We start from the raw sequence: 25,016 nt of genomic DNA on the forward strand, positions 1-25,016 counted from the left end.
CACACCCTAGGGGCAGGAGCTGGACAACTGAACCACAGCAAGATGTGATTCTCCCAGGTATCAGGACAACCCCAAGGAAGGGAGCATCTACAAGAGTTCCTGAGCCAAACATTCTGCACTGGTGGTGGACAGGACAGTGGAAGAAAACTGTGACAATCATAAAATCATCAAATCACAGATAGGCTTGGATTAGAAGGGACCTGGAAAATCAGTTCCAACCTGCCTGCCATGGGCAGGGACTCCTTTCTCTAGACCAGGTTGCTCCAAGCCCCATCCAGTCTGGCCTTGGACACTTGCAGGGATGGGGCTGCCACAGCTGCTTTGGGCAGCCACCCCAGAGTCAAGAATTTCTTCCCAATATCCCACCTAAAGCTGCTCTCTTTCAGTTTGAAGCCATGCCCCCTTGTCACTACGGGCCCTTGTAAATCAGCCTCTCTCCATCTCTCTCACAGCCCCTTCAGTCCTCACAAGGATTTCTCTGCTGTCTTTCCACAGAAACACAGTACAGCACTCTGCTGGAGCCAGCTGGAAAACGATTTCCAGAAAAGAACTTGGAGAAGTTTTCAAGTTTCCAAACTGACTGCAGCAGTGGGGCACCTGAAGGCCTGAACCACTGAACTTAGTATAAATTTCACTCCTTACATAAGTTTTAGGTATAATTACCTTAAATATCAAGTACCTGAAATATCAATAGTAAAATCTCAGAACACCAACACTCTCCTTTAGTTAAAAGGCTGCCCTTTTTCACTCCTCTTGAAACCTATTGAGCCTGTGAGCCAGGGTAGATTTGTTCCCAGTGTGCCCTGGCTTCACATTTATTCTTTCACACAGACAAGGCACTGAGAGCACAGAATTGCCACCTGTGGGTATCTTTTACAAGCAACTGAACAGCAGGGTGTGTCAAAAGAAGAACTGAGCTCCCTTCCTACTGAGAACCATTCCACTTTTCAGTTTGTACTCATTAAATTCCACTAACTATTAGACATGAAATCAGACATGTTATTTGGCAACAAACCTGACATCTATTTGCAATGGTCTAGAAAAAAAACAGCATTATTTCTCCTTCAGGAATGCATTTTGCTCTCTAAGATTACAAGGTACAGTCTTTTGAAAATCATAACTCATTTCTCCTTTTATTTATTTAAAATAATTGACATTTCATCAGGAACTTCAGCAATATATTGTTATTCAAAAAGCACTGAAGTTAGGTAAGAGAGAACAGATTTCTATTTCTTCTAATATTCCTATCAGTTCAAACAATAAGGATATTTTTTTAGTTAACTTTTTACATGTCCATCAAATTTCAGAAAAAATTCCAGTCAGTAGAGAAGAAAAATTTGTTAATCTAGACTTCATTAAACCTGAAAATACTGCAAGTGAAGCAACAGACATATTTGTGCATGAAACACCTTGTCAAAATTGGGACTACCCTCCTTAAAAGAGTTTCTCACCTCTCACTTCTCCCTCCTAGCATTATGAGAGCAGAGCTGTGACTGATCATGATTCACAGCTTGAAGCACAGGTGAGTTCCATAGGAGAGGTGGATGGGAATTTCCAGGATGAATAGATTCTGTGTCAGAGATCCAGCATGCTGCCAGTCCAACACATCAGCCTTTGTCAGCTTCTGAGCAATTTTAAGCATCTCTATAGGGCTGGATTATTTGGTAGTTTATGTTTTATGGCACACAGACCATTTATGGGGAGTCTGTTAGAAGTGGAAAAGAGCTTTTTTTTGCAGGAATCTCTACATGGTTTCCTCAGATACCTTCACACTGGAAGGTGCTGCTTGCATGGGGGCTGAGCAGGGACCCTTTTCTCTCAGCTGACACCTCAGACCACACAACAACTTGGAAAGTGATGAATTAAAGTACTGAGACACAATCCTGGAGCAGGGAGTGACCATTTCTAGCTAGAGGCAGAGAGAAAAAACAGGATCTGTGCTGCTTTCAGTAAGCAATCAGGCCTGGGTGTAAAGGGAAATTCAATGTGGTTTTTTCTTGTCTTCAGAAGTACTGAACCAAGACAGGCAATTAGCCAAAATGAGAATGGACTCAGTGAAACAATTTGTTATTTGTTTATTATTCACTAACATCTGATAGAGACTCCACAGAAACAAAATCCCTTCCTGGAGGTCTTTGCCTTGCTTAGAACTCATTACCCCAGAGACTGGAGATATCACTGATTCTATTTTAATCCACTAAGCTGCTGTTGCTTAGCTATGTGGCAATTCTTATAAAACTCTGCTCTCCACAAAGCAAAATCTTCTCTCTCCTGGCAAGAAGTCCTTGAACTTGAAGGTTTGAATCTCTAGCAAGTCAGACTGTGGCAAAATGACTAGTCATAATAGCAGTGCAGGATAATGCCTTACATTTCCAAATTTTAGGTTTTGCTGTACTGTATTAGTGCACATCCAGCAGCTCTTGTCACCAGTAATTACTATCCCACAGCAACTACACTCAAGTACCCACCAATTAACTAATTTCATTTTGACAGTTTTAGAAGCAGAAGAGGAGAAATATTGATATCTCCGAAGCACAGTCAGCAGCTGACACACATCTTCTTTCTATCCAAAGGAGCTGCTGTCAAATGAATTGCTTAAAAACTCTTTGAGGTGATTCTATAGAATACAGCAAGGATGCACTGCAGAGCCTCCTGCGAGTATTAATTCTTGGGGTGCTGTTAAGATTGGTACAAATGAAAAATACTCCATGCCGGCAAAAATGACAACTTGAGAAAAGTGGTATTTATAGATGGCCAGTGTTTTAAAGGCTGAGTGAGTTTTTAGAATAGACATTTCTTCTAAAGAAATAAAGCAAATCTTGACTTTTTCAGCAATATGCACTAAATATTTAATAAGGGATCCTGGAGCTCAAGAAGGTTTAAGACATTGTGTTAGAATATTGAACTAATAAGCTCCTCCAGAAAAGCCTCTAAATAGGTATAGTTAAACATTACCTAGTTTATTTTAATTATTTAACACAGAGACTGAAGGAGGTTAATGTGACCCAGTGGACTTGTTTATGTTGAAAACTATTGCCTCTCCTTACTCAAAAATCTGCATGCTGAGCTGCATCAGAGCACAGAGCTACAAGGGAGCCATAAGGAATAGAGGTTTACAGCCGCCTGCTAACACCAGGATGGGAGTGTTTGCACCAGGGCTGTGCCTGCACGGAGACACAGCCCATAAACAAAGTCAGGCCCATTAATTTTATTTACATCACTTGGAAAACTAATATACTTAAGTTAGAGGTATAGCTGAGAACGCCCTGGATGAAAGGGGATATTGCTCATTTCCAAAATTCAGTTTTAGAAATATAAAAATCCCCATCATTTACTCTTCAGTTCACACATCCTGATAGCTAGTGGTCCTTTCTTCAGACTATGGATGATACTTCACTTGGATCTTCAGCCTGGTCCTCCAGCTACAACAGGAGAGAAAGCTGCCTTCACTAAGCTACAGAAAATCAATAACTCAAACCACCCTAGAAAACTCAAGTGATAGAGGATAGCTACTAAATATTATGGAGAGAAGGCCAGATTTGCATACAAAAAGAAGGAGATGCGGGAAATTTAACTATTCATGGCCCCCACCAGGGAAGAGGGGGAATAATCCAGTTTTAAACAATGCCAGCTAAGACCCAGCATATTCACCTGGATATATCCTCTATAGAAAGACTAAAAGCTAGTCATGCATAAGTAAAAGGTTTGAGTTTCATTTTAACTGGGTCTCTTCTTTATCAAAAGAAATCTTGTTCAATGTTTGTTTTCATTTGTCCTTGGGAATGCCAGCACAAGCTAAGGCTTGTGTTCCTTCTTGCACATGGAATGCAAAATCATCCATCCCATGCACAGCACAACGTGCCAGTGAACAACATGGCTCAGCTCTGCAATGTCTCTGCTTCAGAGAAATGTTCACTGTGATTCTATAAACTGGTATTTTCCAGTAAAGGTTGTTACAGACTAAGGAGAAAAGCCACTGAGAGCAGAAGTCAGGGGACCCTTAGAGGATCAGCTGGCAGAAGGAAGGCATTGGAGTTCTCTGTGCTCATGGAGCCACGTGCCCTCAGAAGAGAATATAGAATGAAAATTTTGCATATGTGTTTCCTAGAAACAAAGAATCCTCTGTGCTAGAGCAATCCTATCAGCAGATCCATGCACGACGCCCTGTGCTGCTCTGCCATGGGAGAGCTCCTGGCAGAATCCTGCCCAAAAGGATGGCAACCACCTCTTCCAGCTTCACAAGAGACCTGCTCTGCCACCTCCACCCCTTCTGACCACCAGCACCTTCCTGGGGGTTATAACCATGACTGTGTTTTGTTTCTAATTCATTTCTCTTCTTGAGTGAAAGGTGTTGTATTTTTAAACCTTCACAATTCCACAGCTATTCAGTTTCCAAGATTTAAATAAATTGGGGGTTGTGCTTTGGAGCTTTGCCCTCTAGAAAAACAAAACTTCATAACTTCATGGAGATTATTGATCTCACAGTAAAAACAGCCTGGTTTTCATACAAAGCTGAGGTAAAATGATGCAAAACCTCCAAGTAGCATCAAAATCATCTTCAATCACCTAAAAATCTCAGTACTGGGGAAATCAATGGGGCAGAAACTCATCCACACAAAAAGAATATAATAATTAGTGATTCAAATGTTATATCTGAGAGTGAGCCCAGGGGGTACCAGAGTCTTTTTTAATCCCAGTCCTGAATAAAAATAGCACGCTTAAGTCTTAATTTTGTTGGCTTATTTTTCCTTTTCTGCAGGAATTTCATTAGTGCTTTCCTTTAAAGCTCTCCCAAAACTTGGTTATGTGCCTGGAGAGATTTTAAAGGAAAAGTTCTTACTCATTTGGCATCTCCCTCCAGCCACTCTAGCTCTAATTACAAGGTACAGATTAAAAATACAAATTAGTTCTATCGCCGCATTCATGGCCTTTTGGGAAAAAAAAAAAAAGGGAGGGGGAGCCCAAAAACACAAACAAAAACATAAGCAAAAGCCCTAGGAGGAAAAAAAAAAACAAAACAAAAAAAACAGTGGAGCATCCAACCTAAGGTAAAATGTTAAAGTCAAGCAGCTTGGACTGGAAGAGGGGGGAAGAAAAGATGAAGTCCAATTTTTTAAAAATTTCAGTGAAAAGCTCACATGCCCGTGGCAGTCTTGCTTGAGTACAAAGTTGTGCAGTATGCAGGTGACATAATTAGGTCACTGGGGGCAAGGCTTCTTAGAACTATTATATAAAGAAATCCATAAAAGTTCTCAAATTACACACCTTCCAGGTTTCAAGAAGGTTCAAAACAGCAACTCTGCAAGCAACCTGGTGTAAGCCCTTCCTGGCAGCACAAAGCATTGCAGTAATATGATCTGACTAACTAGCTGCTTTCCATTATTCTGTTCTCAGCTTGCAGTTTTCTATGGGATCCTACTAAACATATTTTATAACTTTGTCATTAACACAAAACAACATTAAAGAAATTAAAGGTGAGCTACTATTGGTGCTTCCCTGTCACTTGAGGATGAGGAATGACATTGTTCATGTAACAAATGTGACTAATAAGAGACTTTTCAGATGGGATTTTTCAGAAGAGTCTTAAGGGAACACTGAAAACAACAACCTTTCCTGTTCAGCATTTGCTGATGATATCTAATGCATGATATCTTGGAGGGATGGTATCTAATAATCAAAGTCTAATGGCACAGAAACCCAGTTTGAGCTGGACACTCACACCTGAGAACAGCACAGGCTGTGCTGGCAGGGATGGACCCAGTGTTTGGGTCACAGTCTGCACTGCACAACCTCTGCTGGCCCAGCACTCTCAAAAATTACTGGGGACTCACTGACAGGTGGAGGCACTGCAAAATATCATCTCTCCTGCTCCTTTAGAACTTTCAGTCCTTCGGGGCTAAGAAGTGTTTGAAATTCAAGGTGAGCACATGGTTCCCCTTTAAGAAGGCATAGTGAAATGCAGAGTCTCACTAAACTCAGCAAACCACAGAAAACTCCTCTGCAGCAGTCCCAGTTCCATTTACTCTGAAGCATTTCATAATTAATTCAGAACATGCTGGATTGTTGGATTGACAAATATCATAAGAACAAATTGAAATGTAAGGAACTAAAGAGAAGAAATCTCTTGCTTAGGAGCAGAAACAAAGCATTGTTCTTATCACCTGCAGCCAATCCCTACACTTGGAACAAGACACCAACATCAGGATGAACTTAACAGCAGCCTGTCTATACCATTGTTACAAGAGCATAAATCATCTCTTGATTAAACTGTATCATTTCATGATGAATGTACAGGACCAAATCCCAGTGCAATTCTAAGCTGTACCCTTACAATTTCCAAAGTTCCCTAAAACTTCCCAGTTTCATATGGATTATTTTATGTGTCTGCCAGCTAGAGCTGTTCTGTCCTCTCCATGGATATTCCATCTTCTGTCACCTGGAGCATGCACAGTACTCTCCCACAGGGCCAGGCACAGACCTAGATTAATAATGCTAATGAAATATCTTCCCTGAATGGCACAATTAACCCAAACTAAGGGATCTCTTTACTTTTAAAAAATTCTCCTTCAAAGCAATTTTTCCTTTCGGCTTTTAAGCCAACCAGATAAATCCAACGGCTGGGAGAGTCATGTAAATCAAACAGCCCCAATTTCCATAGTGCAGCATCAGATAATGCATTCAGGCAGTGCTGGTGTTGATAAGTTTGAAACAGTTTTGTGTCACTGTATCTGCAAGCAAGTTCAGAAGGAGGTGAACAAGTTGCCAAAATCTTATTTCATTCCAAGATGAAGGGCTATAACAGAGGTCATGTCTGTACCAGCTCCAAGCCTGCATTTTTTTTTTTTTCCAAATAGCAATTTTCTTCACTTCATTGTTTCCATATTCTTGCCTAAAACCACCATAAAGGCCTGTGGCTGGGATTGTCTCTTCTACATATCCAAAAGGAAATACTGTAGATTTACTGTTAATAATTCAGCATTTATAGCACTGATATTCTAGGGAAATAGTCTGTTCTGATCTCATATTTCCTGCTTGCAACAAAGAGCACTATCCTTATTGCAACCACTTAATGCTATATTCACACCCTAGTAAACACAAGCATTTTCTCTTAAACTTAAAACCACCTCCAAAGAAAGTAGGTGTGATCTAAAATAGAGATTTGTACAATCAAGGGTCTCTCTTCAACATGAGAAAGCCCCACAAAAATTAAAATTCAAATGATAGTCATATTTTGGGTATGTAGGTAGAGCCTGAACTTCAATCAGCAAAACAAAGCTTTTTAGTTTTTAACATCCGGTCTCCTGAAACTAAATGTGGAGAGTCAATGCATTGCTTTAAATTGTTCTTGGCTAATTAGTAAATATAGTAGCTGACAGCAAGATATTTTCTCTCACAAGACAGAGTCCACATGTGAATAGCTAAAAAATACAGCAGTGACACTGAGGTGAACTGGCCACAATTTCATCCTAATAGACTGTTAGCCTTGGAGCTGAGCTGGATCTCATTTAAATACTAGCACACATATAAAGTACTGCAGGTCCGAGCACTCAGCATAAAATCATGACAGCTGGTTATGAAACATTTAGTTATTATGTACCTTTATAACATAAATGCTAAACATCTTGATGCTATACGAGATGCTGTTACAAATTTTAAGAAACGTAATTTACATTTTAAATAGACTCCAAAATTCAGATACTGCTGCTAACGTGAGGATACTAACATGAGGAACGTGGGGCTGCTTAAGGTCAAACCTAATTACAAAGCCTGCTAAGATGAGGATCATTTTTTAAGCAGTGCGAAATTAAATTATTTGTCAGCGCTATCAGGCAGTAAATACCTGCCTGTTTTAATTGCTGTTGATACAGCCTAATAAAACTTGGAAAGAAAACACTCGGGTTTAATTTAATTTCCCTTCTCAGGTCCAGATCTGCCCGAGCAGCAGCGGGCTGGGCTGGTCCTGGCTGCAGAGTGGCCACGCCAGGGACGTGTCCCCTTCTCGCTGCCTCACCTGGCCCTGGTTTGGCAAAACCTGGAATACCAACACATGGGCTTGGACACTGAGCAAACGGAAAACAGAGCTGTGCCTCTCCTGGACACACAGAGGCAAATGAAAGATTAAGCAGGGAGAAAATCCCGTGGGAATCTGGGAGGATACGTTCCCAGCGGGAGCGCGGCGCTGCTCGGGCAGAGCCTGTGGCTGTCGCGCTGCTGCCATCCAGCGGGGCTCGGCACAGGGACCCCGCAGAGGATGGAGAACGAGCCACGGGCACAGGGATGCTCCTTCTGCACCTCGTGGCAACGCCCAGCCAGGCTAAGTTCTGCAGGGAAAGTAAAATAAAGGCAGGCGTGAAGAAGAAGCCTTTGTAAGAGTCGGCTTATTGTAAATGCAGGCAAGCCTGATGGGAAGAGATGATGTCTGACTGCAGTTCAGAAGGCTGAATGATTTCTTTATTATAATTATACTATAATACATTAATATACTATTTAAAGGAGATATTAAATGTAGTTTTAATATCTCCGTTAAATAGTATATTAATTACCTACTTTTTTCTAACTACCATATCTAACGCACAACTCATGACCCTTTCTCCAGAGTCCAGCCACAGGTGGGTTGGATTGGCCACCAGCTCAAACAATCCTCACCAGAATCCAACCAAGCACTCACCCCAGGTAAACCATTCTCCAAACACATTCCACAAGGAGCACAAATAGAAATAGTTTTCTCTTTCTTTCCTCTGTGCTCCTCTATGAAAAATCCTGCAAGAGAGAAAAATGTGCCTGCCACATCTGCTCCTTCTGCATGAGAACAAAAGAGGCACCTCCTGCCCAGACTGCTCCTGGTGCTGCCTGAGAAATCACCCCATGGACTCGATCCACTTCGACCCTGCAGCTCTTCAGCTGGTTTAAGATGCTGGAGCTGAGAGAGGAATGGTGGCACAGCTTTGTAACGTGCAGGAACTTATCTTATCTATCTTACACCAGCACAAATTCCAAGTCTTCAGGTCTAGAATTTCATTGAATTTCAAATGGAGGTTCAGCACATACCTTGTATAAACTCTCTTGAAAAATCCTACTGGCTGTTAATCTGCTGTGATTGGTATCTAAATATCTCATTGAATCTAACTTTAACAGTTTGTATCTGCCTCGTTTCAGTACTTGGGAGCTGAGAATACGTGTAAAGCAAAATGAGATTCTGATATTCTGCTATCTACTTATCATCTCCTCAAAGATAACAGGCTAAGAATTTGTAAATGATAGCATAACATTTTCATTATCAACATCATTACTTGTGGATGATGAAGCAAAGAGAGTGACAACAATTGAAAGCCAACACAAATTGTTAGGGTACCGTCTACAGGGCAATTTATGAAGAAGATAAATTTCTGATGCTAATAGGAGACTACAACAAGACATCAATGGCACAAACTCCTCCAAACCTAGGAGAAAGAGAAGGAAGCGGGGGGAAGGTTGGCTGACTTGGGACCAGGAAAGGAAAAGACAAAGCTTTCCTCAGCAGTTGAGCTGTACTCTGCTCTGTGAGACTCTGAAATGCTGCTGAGAGAGAGAGAAACAAGTGTCAGTCTCTGTATTTTTCATACCTTCATATTTCCTGTCAAATTGCTCCAAGAAACATAAAGTGATCACTTTTAGTTTAACTCCTCTTTAAATCCCACTACACAGAATTCTCCCAAAGAGCAGCAGTGGTGTAGCAGTCAACAAAGAAGGGGATGATGCTTTATGGTGTATGAGGGAAAACAGGTGAACTGTGACTGATAAACACTTAGCAGTACCTGATATTCAACTACACCACAGGCAGAGTGGGAGAATTATAATCCACATTTCATCTGGTTTGATTATTTTGGGGTTTTTGTAACACTTTGAAAGCCTGACATGTTGTCCTCCCTGTACAGTCAACCTCCCTGAAAAGCAGGGGCACAACCAGAACTCCTCCACTCTCCAGAAAGTCCTGAATGCTATAAAAAACACTCTACTGGAGCCTCGGGCAAAAGCCAGGGCTGCCCTGTGATTACAGGCTGTACGTTGCACCAGGCACCAAGTCAGCTTTTACAGAGAATCTGCAAGGGTATCTGCTTTGATTTGCTGTCATATGTTCAATTCAGCTTTGAATGACACACCCAACCCAGGACATTCCCAGTAAATAACTTCAGGAGGACTCATTTAGGATAGTTGTGTTCTGTCAGTAAAGAGATATCCTTGATTTACCTCTATACCAAAACACAATAAATCCATCTGCCTGTTAAAAAAGTTAACTGGGGCATTAAAGCCCTGGTAATTCACACATCCCTATAAACAAGACTTGCACAGCATCTAACATGGAGAATAAACTCAGCTTTGCACATTTCTACCATGTTCCTTCTCAAATACATTTTGAATTTTAGCACTTGTTTGGATACAGGACCATAGGCTTAACTCAAAATATGTTATTTGATTCTAGCCAAGAGGTCATGTAATCATTAGTGCAGACCAATTAATCTCCCTCTCATTTCATCATTCAGAAATTTAAATGTGATTTTTGAATTTCAATTGGCCTATCAAGTGCTCAATGACATCATGAGATCCTGTTTCCACTGAAAAGGATTTCTGCCTTTCTTCTCCATGGAAGACTCACATCCTGTTCACTCTACCATGCAGTCCATTCACAAAGCAGATAGCTTAAGTCATCAAATTTATACAAAAAAGACTAAATAACTATCATTGCCCCAGAGAGCACATTGCAATTGGATGCCGTTTTTACACACTCTTACTGAAGCACGGTGTTTATCCTTGTGATTTTCATACTGATTCCTTTTTCTATTCAGAATTACTTTGTTTAATGCTTTATTTACAGTGTGTTATAACATCACTGATCCCTTCTCTGCTGGAGGCCAGTACATGTTGCCCCTGAGCTCCTGGAACCTTGGTGTCACCTGTGCTTCACTCTGCATGAAACGAGGGTCAGCCAGTGGGTACACAACCTGTGTCCTTTACATCTCACCCACTCACCTGAGACACAAGGACCCCATTTCTTCTCTCCCCATCCCCACAGCAAACCAGTCCCTAATCACCATGCTGATATAAGAGCAGTGGCAATTAGCAATTTCCTCTCAGTACAACCATCTGCTGAGGCTGCCACTAACCAGACATCTTTCCTCTGCTTGTCCTCAGACTGAATTCATCATTGCACAACAGGCAGTTTTCCCTTGGTCAAGGAGTGACCCTGCTGATAATATTTATCATCTAACAGATCTCAGACTGAAAGGTCATGTCATATTCCACCAAAAATATATAGTGAGCAAAACCTAGTAAATAAGGATAAATGTCCTTGCTTTGCAGTGCCTTTTGACCAGCTCAGCTGACAGACTCTGGACTGAGAAATGCTGGAAATAAGTTTGAGAAGGATCTCCCCAGTCACTTGCCAGCTCTGATAGGTGGTTGCAGTGATGGTATTTAAGTGTATTGTTCACATAAAATCACAGCCCAGCCACCAAATCCCAGGCAGGATAATCTAAACCTGACCCCTGGCTCAGTTCTGCACCTGAGACCTGTTGGCTCCCAAGGCATGGAAGTGCTCACCATGCACACAAGGCTTTCATCCCCCATCTCTTAAATGAGAATAATCACACTTCCGTTGTACAGCAGGTCACGTTGCTGACCAACACCTTATATTGCTTTGATTTGGCTGCCAGAGGAGAGATCACTGTTTATTTAGGCTGCAGAATTTGGGGCAAGGACCCTTCTGGTTTTTGGAGAGACAATAGAAAAAATGCTGAATCACCTTTATTCCCTGAATAACTGGTCCTTCTGCAGCCATAGTTCTTTTTAATGCTGCTTTGATGCTGTTCTGGCTACAGCTAAAAGGAAAATGGAAATGATTTTGCAAAAAAAACCTACTCAGGTTTTGGGTTTGATCCAGAATTCAGTCAATCCAAATCCCTTGATACCAGGGAAGGGTCAGGGAAATTCTTTCAAGTCACTGCTGGATTAGATTTGTTGCCCCAGAAGAGGACATGTTTTCAGAGTAAACTCTCTTTTCTCTCTGGCTTGGCACAAAATATCATGTGATGCAGCCTGATAAAAGGACGTTTCATTACATTAGCATAGCAGACTTATTTGTCAGTTGCACACTAATTATCTTGGCTCCTCATTTGGGGACTGTGGCATCCCTTGCAGTAAATTGCATTTTGCTGAGGGCAGCAATTTTACTCAATTTCTAAAGAATGTCAACACAAAGTTGTGGGGTCTTTTGTATTTCCAAATAAAATATTAAAAATACTGTGTGGTGAGGGGAGAAAAATAGCCCATCTGTCACAGTATTTCTAAATGAAATATCAAACTATTGCTTTTTTCTATATAATTCAAACAACATTGAACACAGGTCTGATAATAAAACCCATTATATTGTCTTCATATTTCTGAAGCCTTGGAAGAGGAACAGAGCCTGAAATATTAACTCTATGCTAGTAAATTATTAAACTCTATTGTCAGCAGCCATTCCTAAAAACAGACAACAGAGTTGGACACCCAACCAAGCAAGTGACAATCCTTGCAGAGCAATCAGACTTTCTTTTAACAATATGCATTTAGAAACACAGAAAATAAAATTATCAGCTACATTTTTTTCCTCAGTGACACAACAGTACTAACTCTAATAGAGCGCACGTAGAGAACAGCAAGGAACTCTTTCTCCATTCAAACTCTCTTTTAGATGAGAAATTCCAGTCGACTTAGTTTTAGTTCAGGTTGGTTTTTTTTTGTTTTGTTTTGCATTATTTTTTCCATCTGGAAGAACACCAGCATCTGCTGAAAGGACTCACTGGACAGAAATCATTAGCACAGCCACAATTCATGCCAGCCACTCGTGTTGCTGGGGTGAGTTAAGCCAGCTGATACCCTATGCTCTTTTCTCAAGTTATATTCTGACTTGATTTTAATATTTTCAATCACTTATGTTTTCTAAAGACAAATCTGAGAGAACTTAGTAACAAGTGGCACTGCTGACACACAGTCTTAAGATCTTCCTGATTGATTCCCTCTGAAAAGGGCAGATCCTCAACATGGCAAGTCAGGAGAGATTTTGTGTCCCTTTCAGAGATAATCCAGGGATACCACAAACAAGGAAGGTCAGTGTCTCCATCAGCCTTATTTCCTCTTATGGAGGAGGAAATGTCCTGAGAAAAGAAAGGAAGCTGTAGAAGATGGGATATACACAGCACAAAAGATACTTTAAGGTTTTACACCCAATCTGAAAATGAAATGAACCCAAAAGACTACTTTGGTACATTTTGATTTTTGCTTTACAATCACAGTTTTGTTTTTGCCATCAGGCAAAACCAGCCAATGTGATGCAGCACCCTACAAACAGCTGTTAACACACTCCAGGTCTGCTAAACACAGAGGCTGCCATTCCACCCCAGCTAATTTGTGTCTGTTTGTGCAAAAAAAAAAAAAAAAAAAAAAAAAAAAAAGACATCAAAAGAAATCTGCTTATTCCAAAATATTCACTGCATCTTAAGATGCTACTTAAAGGAAACACAGGTATAAAACAGAACTGGTATCAGGAGGATGCAAGCAGGAAATAAAGCTAAGAGAAATCTTGCCTCACGCTTACCTGGTCATTATTTCTCAAAATAACAACATAAATCAGAAGACTAGTGACCATTCATGGACTGCAAGGTGTATGTATGATATCCATAAGGAGAAAAAAATAGGTGGAAAGAAAGGAAATAAATAAATAAAGGCAGGCCAATCAGTAAGCAACAGGACTGTTGATCCTAGAATTTTTCACTCATAACTTCTGGCATTTCTGGAGGTATTATTAAAGATTGCCACCCTGGCAGATAATGAATGTCAGGTGTAGCTTCCATCTCCAGTGTGATGAGGAGAGATTACTCTGCTGAAGCCTACAAGACATCTTTAATCTCCTGATTTAGAATCCATTGTCTGCTATCAGTTGTCACTCTCCTGAAGGAATGCAAGAATGCTGCCAAACACTGAAAAACAGCTGCAGCAAAGGGCTACCAGCAGCAATCCCGAGGTGCTCTGCCAACAAAACACTTAAATGTTAGTTTAAAAAAAAAAAAAAATCCATCTCCAGGTTCTTCCATTGTTAATTAAACATTTTCTGGTTTCCAAGAAGAAGTGCTTGCTCAAAGATGTCCTTGAAAGCAGGAACATCAACACCACAAACTTTCAAGGATAAAGTCGAGGGGTAGCTCTGTGGAGTCTGAGTGGGTCAGGCACAGGTGGGGCATGTTGGATGCTACAGCCAAGGATGCCAGCAGATTTCCTGCTCTTAAATCAAAGGTGAATGTTTTGTACTCACCCACAGCCAGGTGGGCAAATGAAAGCCACCATGGGGAGTCAGCCCACCCTAGGCAGCCTCTGAACCACCCTTCATCAGGTAGCACAGACAAAAACAAACAGTCTAAATCACCAGAAACTGCAAGCCATTTCCATGGACATTTATTCAAGCCTGTGCAGCCACCCATTTGGGATGAAAGGCCTTACAAATGGATTGAAATGGGACTTTGTGTTCGGGGCAGGCTCTGCAGGGCTGTCACAACCGATGGACATGGAGGCTGTGGCAATGCAGCCCAGCCAGTGAGCACAGACATGGGGATCGATAGAAAAACAAGCCCTAAAACAGTTTCCATCCTTCAAAATGGCAGTGATTTGCCAGTGGTGAATTCTGTGAGTGACTGGCCTAAGCTTTAATAAAATCATAACTATGCAGTTTAACTTTTCTGCTGAGACACATCCGGAGTGGGCTGGAAACTAAATGACAGAAGAATCAAACTCACACTTCAGTGGGGTCAGGGCTTCATCTTAGGCAGGTCTTTTAATCATTTCAGAGCAAGGAACTCGATGCAAGTCCTTTACATCTCAATCTCTTGCCTTCATCACTCTGGCATCCATCCTCCCAAGGACTCAGCATGCTGACCTCCATGGAAACCCAGAACAGAGCTTTTTGTTGCATCACTTCACTAAGTGAACACCATGGACAAGATCTTTTCCATTCTATTTGTGGATTTACACTTATCTAACCGTTTCTGTCTCACACTGGCATAAGACAATCCATTTGCAATGTAATATTTTTTTCTGTTATCAGATCTAAGTTTGGGAGAAGTGGATTTAAAATAAAAGACACAGTGAAAAGAAAGCTTTCCTGGTTAGAATTTTGGTCAATGGAATATGAAGATTATCATTTACAGCAGGTGGCAGCCATGTAAAAAAAAAAATATGGTGTCAATGAAAAATGAATAAAATAAAGACAATATTTTCACAAGCTTTCCCCTATGGCTTTAAAATAAGGTCACTTTGGTGGTTTTCACTGCAGGAAAGAGCTTGGCATCAGCCTCCTGCTCAACAGTTTGACAAACTGTGTTTGACCATATGTGTTAAATGAGACTCTCTCCTTTTTGTCACAGAATTTCCACACCCGCTTTTGAAACAATGACGTTTGAGACATCAACCTGCACATTTACTAGTTTGTAATTCTGCCCTTCCCACCCATCAGCTCCCACAAATACACAAATCTTTTCATGTGCAGTCACATTCCACACAATTAAAGTATACATTCTTGAAAAATGACACCAGAAACTACATTTTACCCTATTAAAAAAAAAAAAAAAAATCAACACTAAATTGTTACTTACTGGTAACATAGCTATGCATCTAATTTGAAGTCATTGTCAAAGTCTGTAATATATATCAAAAGCTCTCATTGTTATTTAAGGAAAAAAAAATTAAAGGAAAATAATTATTTCTTATGCTTTTTTCTCCTCAAAAATAAGTACACCAGCAAACTTCACACAGAGAATTCTGCTCCTTTTTGTCTTAAAGGGAACCTATTTCTCAAGTGAATTGCCTTCCCTACCTTATTACTTGAAGAGATTACAGTCAGGGTTGTATATTGTAGCTACCCTATATTTAGAAGCTGGGTAATAAACCACATAAATAGCACACTGAATAAAACATTAAGACATAAAAGGAGTTAAATAGAACAAAGGGCTAAAGCTTATTGTGCAGTAACCATGTCTGACCCGTGGAAATACAAAGGACTCATAATTCTAGTTAGCAAAATGCAGAGTTGGGATTTAAATCAGGAGGAAGGCAGTGCTGGAGCCCCATCCACAGCCTTGCAGGGCCCTCTGGTGGAAACAGGAATCCATCTCACGGCTGCCCAACAGCACCGCCAGGAAAAATGATGCTCCAACCCCAAAATAAAGGGAGAACAAGCAGCATGGATTTTCCCTATTTTCTTGAAAGCAGCAATATTTCTAATATAAAGCTGCATTTTTCAGCTCTCCTTTAAGGAGATTAAATCCTGGGGCCTGTGTGAGTAAAGAAGTTTTCCTCTGACTCCAGTGGGAACAGAATCTGTCCATAAAGCCCTGAAAGTAGAGAAAATAAGTCCTTAAAGTTGTTGAAAACTGCAGTTAATGTGGAACATTCTGCCCAAAAATTTAGACCCTTCAGCAAAGCTGGAAGCATTGCAGGTGAGCATCATCACATAAAAGAGTCTCAAAAAAGCCAGGCTGCACCAGTAATTCATAGCAGAGACTGCTCAGCTGGCTGTGCCAGCTCAGGGTCTGCAGGGCCAGCCCTCACATGAGCTGACCTGACAAAATGTCTTTTCAATGCTTCTTCATTTGTGACTTTGAGCAGTGAGGTGGTAACAAACCCTTTCTGGTGCTAAATGTATGTTCTTTCATCCAGCACAGCATGGAATTGATCATTATATTGGTATTAGGTACTCAAGAGCCTGAAATACTGCCCATTAAAAAAAAAAAAAATATATTAAAATTGGTGCTTATACTTCCCTTAGTTATTGTCAGGGCAGAAAAACTCTTCAAAGGGCATTCACAGCAAGAAAGTCAGATTAACATTCTCATGTTTCTTCTCCACACAGATCTACAAGGAAGCTGCTAAAATAACCTGCACAAGCAGCATCTTCAATGATCTAATGGTGAGGAGAAGGAAAATTCCAACTCTGCCTTTTGCCTCTATCAGTCAGGGCAATTACTGTTCCAACGAAAAACAGGTTGCAGCCTCCAAGCTGGATTCAAGATCCAAACTGCTCCAAAGCAAGGCAGGATTGACCTCTCCTCTGACAGGTATTTCAGGGGATATTTGTGATTAATATTTCACAGAGCAAAAGAAAGAACCAGGCCTGTCTTACACTTCATTACAGGGGAGAGGCCTCCATTGTGAAAGGGAATTCTCAATGCCATTCTCTCCCACTTTTCAGGAACAGCATTGGCTGTTGGGTCCATAAGATCCAGTCTCTGTGCCTGCCTGAAGAGGGCAGACAGCTGAGAAATGACATTTTTTTCAGGCACCATCTAGCATGACCTAGGTCAATAATTGTCTTTTCCCAGATTAGGCTCCTTTAAAACAGCAGTATTTTGAAAAGCAGAAGTTGCTTCCCACTTTTCATCTTAAATTCTCTTGTCTGCTCTTAGTTAATAAAGATTTTTAGCTGTGGTGAGTACACATTTATTTAAAGGTGGTGATGATGCCAAGTACATCACTTGAAGCACACTGATTGTCAGGAGCAGACACAACCTGCTCTTAAAAACCAGCTCCTCTGGACCTAAGGGACAAAGCTTTTGCTGAACCCAAGGCTTGGATTCAATCCTCTAATGTGCTTCAGGATGTTTTACTTTGAAAAATGGGAATGCTGCCTATTGACTGCAAAAATTTTATCTCCATTGCTACCAAGAACATGTTAATTTGTATGAAATAAATGAGGCTAATTATTTGCTTTCCACAAAACAGGCTCTGCTAAAAGCCCTGAATTATTTGTTTTCCTGATGAACAAGGCAGCACCTTGCTCACATAATAGATTCCATCAGAGATTTGATTATCCATTAGAAGGTAAATCTATGTGTCGTGTAAGGCAGCAAAGATAAGATGAGGCTGGGAAACAGGCTCCTTGAGGACAGAGCTGGAGAATCAAAAATGGGATCACTGCTTCATCTACCACATGGAATCAAAGTGGGATGGGGGTCACTTTAGTGTACAAAAGAGGGAAAATCACATTTGGGGCAGAACAGAAAACCACAGTCTAAAATGTACATGAAGGCTCCAGCTTCAAGGGTGTCCATTTAAAAAAACATCTCCACAGTTGGACCAAGCTATTGATGAGAAGCAGAACTGTCTTTTAGCTCATCAGAGAAATCAGAGCACACAAAAAGGCTTAAAGTCAAGCAGGTTGACTGTGTTTGTGGTACCTCTTTGGTAGGGCAGAAAGAATTCCTGGTGACAATTTATGGTATGCTCTCAAGCATTCTGAAATTCTATGTAAAAACATGGTCATGATTTACAGAATACACTGTGCTCATCATACAACACAAGGTCACTGCTGCCTTACTACAGGTATTACCTTAGGTACTCAGGCAAAGTGCATCTTGAAAGGACAAAAATAACATTTCTTCTGACAAGACCACTCCTCAAATAATAAAAGCTGCAGAAGGCTCTTGTCCAGGTTTTTCTGTAAAATCAGCCCTGAAATGCTCTGCTATTAACTTGTGATTGTGCACAGACTCCCTTCCTCATGGAAGGGATACAACAAATTCCCAGAACAAAGCAGCAATAGGGGTCATCCTCCACCACTGCATTCACTGGGGCCACTCCTCAGGCTTTTGCCTCACAGTGCAGTTGTGGAGTTTGTGGAGTTTGTGGAGTTACTCTCCATAAGCTTGGCTGTATTTTACAGCAAACATGAGTGCTGCACAGCCAGGGGAAGCAGAGCAGGTGATGGGGGAAGGCAAGGGGGAGGTTTTGTAGCTCTCAGAGACACAGCAGCTATGTGCAGGTCAGTCAGTCCTGCTTGCCAGGTCTGAAGATATTTTGGTGAGCACAGGAGGAGCCTTCAGCTCCTGCCTAGACAACCACTGGAAGCAGCCAGGAAAGAGATCAATAGTTTGTCTCTTCTGGAGGATGGAGCCTCTACCAAATGCATCCTCACTTCCCAGCCCTGACCTGAACCCACAAGAGTCTGGCTCAGAGCTAAGAACATTGCATATGGATTTGGGGAGTAACACCTGATTTAAGAACAGGGTCACATCACAGAGAGTAGCACTCACAGAAATCCCCAGGCCAGCATGAAGCTATGATGCTGAGAACAGACCCATTGTGGGGTTTGCAGCCAGATTTTGGCCTCTCCTGAAAAGCAGCACTGACAGGGGGTATTTTGTCACCTTATCTCTCTCTCTAGTGGGATCAAAGGTGGCACAGTCTTAGCACAGCTATCCCATTCTATTTGGGACTTGCACAGATACATTGGCATTAGCACTGGCACATCTTTTGCTGCTTTCAAGCTGATGCCTACATGATCCTACCAGAGATGTTGCTACAAAAATCCAGTCTGGAATTCAATCCAGCTTGTTCTGAGCTTTTTCTGGCATTTATAATATGATAACACATCATGGCTGGTAGGTATTTCCCTACTACAATTGTGCATCCTCTTAAATGTCAGTTAGGAAAAGGAGAATATCAGAGGCTGATCTCAGCACAGGTCAGAATTTGTGTCAGTCAGTGAAAGAAGTGGCTAACATGAGTCTGAGGGCTTCGATTTATTGCCCACCAGAGCAAATGATACTGCTGTAAAGTCAGTTGATAACAACAGGATTAAGAGGGTGAAGATAAAGATACATCTCAGCATGTTTTTGGATAAGGATAAAGCAATATGACACAAACAAATGCCAAAGTCCTAGCAGTCATCAAGTCACTCCAAAAACCCCCTGGCAAGCTTCAGTACATAAATAACTAGAGAAAAGCCATGAAAATTTACAATAACTCTTTTCCTTGTTGGTGGTGTATTTTTAACCTATTGCACTGATTATAACATGCTGTCAACAGCCTCATCAATTATCCATTGCTAGAAAGTGGGCTCTAACATGCTGCAAGTGGTATTAATTGGTCTCAGTAGCACATAATGAGTTTAAAAGCTCCTACCTGTGTGCCCCCGGGGATGGTGACTAGAGGCGGACAACAATTTACAGCAGACCATTAACACATAGACCAGAAAGAGCCAGTCAGACAGAAGCATTGATTTGGCACAGAATCTCATCCTGGAGGCAGAAAAGGAAGCAGTTGAGTGAAAGAACAATGCGAGCAGGGAATAACATAAAAACGATGTGGGGAAGGAAAAGCTGAAGAATAACTGATGTGGCTTATTGCAAGGCAAACACTCACAAAATCATATTTATTACTTGGTTGAGATCAATTCTTTGTTAAGGACATTTTATAATTAGAAGCAATGTCTAGCACACATCACATTGCCCACAAATACATGTTTATAATAACACATTATGAGTGTAATACAGTTCTATGAATCTAAGGGATGGGTTTTTTTTGTCTTTTATTAAGATCCACCCACATTCAAATTTAAACATACATATTTATGATTTCTACTATGCTTTTTGAACTGCATCTCCCCCAGTGATTGAAGAAAAAGAGGCATTTTTACTTAACACTTCTCAGGACATATTTACTAAACTACCAACTCCCCTGTAGCCATGCACAGGACTTGGTTGGGTCTCCCAAACACACAATATTTGGGAGATTTCCTGGAGATCAGTTAATTTACTGAAGGTAAAACACTCATGGAGCAGCATCTCAGCCAAACATGCAAGGACTCACTTCTCTGCCAGGGTGTTGGAAACTGCATTTCAGAAAACATTTGCTCTAAAGAAGGTGTTGTTATTCTTATTCATGTTATTCTTAGAACTAAGATCCCAAATCTTCCATAATTTTTCTGCAAATATCTACAATTAAATCCCTCAATAGCTTATGTTATGCCATTCATCATACAGAAAGGGAATCTAATCATCTTTTTAAACTGAGTTATGGTGATTTATTGCTTGCATGATACATAAATGGGCGTTATGTACTTGAACCCTTAGATACTGTGTTCCACAATTTCAGCAAATTCTGCAAGCAGGAATACATCAAATTAATTAAAGGCAATTTATAGATTTGCATAAATTGAACCAAATACTGTTTTCATGGCAGTGATGTTAGTCTGCAGTTAATCAGCACGGTGGGATTTGGGCAAGTTTATCACAACTTTATTTGCACCAAAATGTCCTTTGGGAACTGCTTTTCCCCTGCAGATTCCAGTTCTGAGTCTTGCAAGTATTTTCTAAAAAAGTTTATCTGTATATCTTAAAAAAAAATAAGACTATTCAGCTAATCCAACATTCAAGTGCTGAAGAGACAAATTTAAAAAAAGAAATCCCAAGCAACACAAGGGCTGCCGCAACCAGGTGACACACTTGGATGCTGCTTAAATTTGATAATCTACCAATGAACCAAAACAGAGGCCATGTTTGCTCAGTTAAAATTGCTCACACAATTTCCCTTTTCACACTTTGCAGAACAGCATTTTTTCTCTAATTGCAAATGCTGATAAAGCCCAAACATATAAAAAATATACTTATTAATAACAAAAGTTAAGAGACCAGAAGCCTGCTGCATGTGAATATATTTTGGCAACAAATTCTGGTTTACACTGTAGAAAGAAATACAGTGGTGCAAACCCCAGCACTTTCAGCCTACAATTTTTTTTTTTAAATTACATTAATATTGCAAAAAAAAAAAAAAAATAACCAACTCACCATATTTCAGAGAATGAAAATTATATGTAAAGAAGCCACACTTTAAGCACTGATTTGGCAAGAGGGTACCTTTTCTGGCTTTAAGAAGATGCTCTGTTCTGACCCCAATATGTTTCCATGCTGAATACAGGAACAAACATCCTCATGGCCTTTTACAGCTGTGTATGGGAGACTTCCATGTGTGTGAACCAAGCCCAGAAGATAAAGACATCACTGCTCCTCACCCACCTGTAAGTCCCCTCTTCTGCAGCTCTCCCAGGCTAATTCAGAGCAGCTGAACCAAATTCACCTCTTGCATGCAGCTGAACCACATAATGTCACTGCAGCTAATGGGATTGAGTCACTGTGAAAGCAGCATAAATGTCACTATTGCTGTTGGCCCAGTATTATCCTAAGAAAACTATCTGGTAAGTTCTAAAATCAGTGTGCCATTTCAGATTTTGGTCATCCAAATCCTTCCTGGGTGACTGGTATTGTTTGTTTGTTTGGTTTTTTTTTTTAGGAGTGAGCAGAATTTAACCTTTGTTTTCTTGGCCTGTCCATGAGAAACACACAGGTTACAGCTCATGAATAGAATGTCATCATCCACTCAGCTTCCAATCCCATCCTTCTGTTGCTCTAAATGCCAACACTCAGATCTGGTCCAAGTATCAGTGGATACCCCCAGCTCTGGTGTCACTCTGACATATCACCACAGAGACCTTCCTCCAGATTTCCTGTGGAATTAAAGACCCCAGCTCAGGCATTCTGAACATGCCATTTCTGGTGGAAGGGGCAGGTGTGATGATGGACAGGTCCCAAATTATGCATCATATGCTCATCAGCTGCTGCTTCAGCACTTTAGTGGACCCAGGTGTTCCCACCATTCCCAGTGCAGTAGCAAAACTGGTCTCAGTGGAAATGGTCTTGTACTGGCCTCTTTTCAAAAGTTTTCCCCAGCTGAGTTTGACTCTTTTGAGCCATTAAACAAGGAATGTGCAACCAGGGCTCAGCAGGTTAACAGGATAACCTCACCCCTGTGTAAGAACATGGAATTCCAGGAATAAGTGTATCACTACAAAGCATCCACTCCATCATATCCAAACTGAAAGGCTGCTAAAAGCATCCAGTACCATCCAAATGACACATCTGCAGACTTTAGTCTGCCTTGCAGGTAGACAGGACACAAGTTTTCAGCCTGCTAATGTAAAGAAATACAAGAGGATCTTTGAAAAGGCAGAGAAAAAAATGAAATTTGGCAGACAGATGCAGCAAGGGGTGCCGAGCCCTTCAGCGCCAGTGAGCTGCTGCTTTCAGAAATGTCAAGCCTTCATTCTCTATTGGATTCAAGTGGATATTGTTGCTAACCAGAACAGAGAATCTTCAGTGTCATTTGAAAGATAAAAAGTACTCTTACCTTGGGGACTTTGCAAGAATTTTGTTCCAGTCAAACACAATTATTTCAGTGTGTTTTTCATAGTTATTCCAGATTCCCATTTGCAGCAGCAAATAAGCCTTTCTGCATCTCAGAATTTTCCTTCACTTCGGGGACCTAGAAAGAAAGCCACATTACACTGCAATTAACGTCTGCAAAGGTGCTGTAAAACACATCTTTGTTACCAAAATCTTAGTTTCACAGTGCCATCTACAGTGCAATCCGGGGCAAAAGGCAGCAGCTGCATTTCTATTTTCTCTCTGAGAGCACAGAGGAGCTGTGGTGAGGCAGCTCTGAGGTATCCCTACATTAACCAAAGGCAGAGTTTGCAGCTCACTGGGGTCTCACCATCACCTCCCTCTGTCCACCAGCTGCTGGGAAAGCTGTGAGGCTGCAGCACAGTGCAAACACATTTCCACCTGGTTCCATGAAGCCTCCAACGGTTTGAAGCAGAGATTATTGAAGATAGTGAGAAAAATCTGTCACTGTCTTCATAAAGATTTGGCCAGGCCCTGGAGCCTGCTTCAGCAGAGGGTCAGATCCACAGCAGTGTGTCTGGGATTATGCATTATTGCATTATTGCATTATTGCACCCTCTGACCCTGCTGCCTCTCCTCCCTTCCAGCATCAGCTCTCACACCCAGCCCCCTACACCTACACCCACTGGTAAATTCTAAAATCAGTGTACCATTTCAGATTTTTGTCGTCCAAATCTTTCCCAGGTGACTGAACCTCTTATTTTTCTTTTTTTCTTTTTTTCTCTTTCTTTTTTTTTTTTTTTTCAGGGGAGAGCTGAATTTAACCTTAGTTTTCTTGGTCTCTCTGTGAGAAACACACAGGTTACAGCTCGTGCTGTAACCCAGGAGTTACACTTTGAAATCTCCACATGGAAACACTTTTACAGCAGCTCTGACACATGCTCTGCAGAATAAGGAGCTCAAACACTCCATTTTATAGACACTCCGGCCTCTTTGCTTTTGCTGTTTATATTTGTTCTCTCACTTCCATCCCTGGGCACAACTTGACCTTCTGCTACTGAAAACATGGCACAGAGCAATTTGTGAGAGTAATAATAATGTGGTCTTCACCTAGACAGCAATCACAACAACCTTTTCTCATCTTACCCACCACTCTTTTCATTGCTCTCCTCCTTTGCTCAATCAGAAATTTGCTTTTAAGAAACACAAAATTACAGCACCACACTGGAGGGCAGAGCACGTCTGGGGTTATAAAAGCACAGAGGCAGACACTTTTCAGTAGCTCAGGAGAGGAAAACTCCTGGCTCAACACACTCACAGAATCCCAGAACCTTCCAATCACAAGCTGGAAGGGACCTTAAAGCCCATCTTGTTCCAAACCATGGGCAAGGACACCTTCCACTGGATGAGGCTGCTCAAAGCCCCATCCAACCTGGCCTTAACAGCTCCTTTTTGTTCAGAATGCCATGAGAAAATACAGTAATTGCTGGACTTAAGGAGGGGCCAGGCCAGCAATCTGTAATTAATCACATTTTACTCTCTTTGCTTTCCAAGGTGGAATTCCAGGGTGAGCCAAAATCAGCATTTCTATCAAATCAGCAGTGGCTATCAAAACAAAATGCAGGCAAAGAGTTGTCTTAAGAAAAAGCACTACCATCCTGCATTAATCCTTTCTTCCATAAATATACATAAAATAAAAAATAAAAATAAAACAGCAGTGTGCCTCAAAAGACCTATTAAGAAGAAGCAAACAAACAGGATTTTCAATATAGCATTGACTGACTGAAATGGTTATGTGGTACATTTTTACCCATTTCATAATAGGACAGGTAGATAAATACATTCTTACAGCGCTCTTGTAGAAATCAATACTGCGATACACTAACTTGGGTTTTAGTGCTTATCTGTTCCATAATTTTTATTAGAGAGGAAAATAAAACCCTGTGCAGATGCGTCTGCAGGTAAATACAAATATCAGTGTAACCTGTTGTGTAA

At 41.0% G+C, this 25,016-nt stretch overlaps 1 protein-coding gene across 1 annotated transcript in view; it reads right to left on the bottom strand.

Annotated features, from left to right (window-relative positions):
• TAFA4 (TAFA chemokine like family member 4) overlaps positions 1–25,016 on the bottom strand; it is a 71,158-nt gene that overhangs the window by 23,154 nt on the left and 22,988 nt on the right. Inside the window, exons 2-3 of the mRNA XM_077786028.1 lie at positions 23,026–23,160; positions 19,966–20,081 (exon numbers count right to left, since the gene is read on the bottom strand). Of these exons, the coding sequence (XP_077642154.1) occupies positions 19,966–20,081; positions 23,026–23,105 (196 nt within the window). The 5' untranslated portion in view covers positions 23,106–23,160. The remainder of the gene's footprint in view (positions 1–19,965; positions 20,082–23,025; positions 23,161–25,016) is intronic.

Source organism: Lonchura striata, chromosome 12 (genome assembly GCF_046129695.1).
Source record: "Lonchura striata isolate bLonStr1 chromosome 12, bLonStr1.mat, whole genome shotgun sequence".
NCBI classification, from domain to species: Eukaryota; Metazoa; Chordata; class Aves; order Passeriformes; family Estrildidae; genus Lonchura; species Lonchura striata.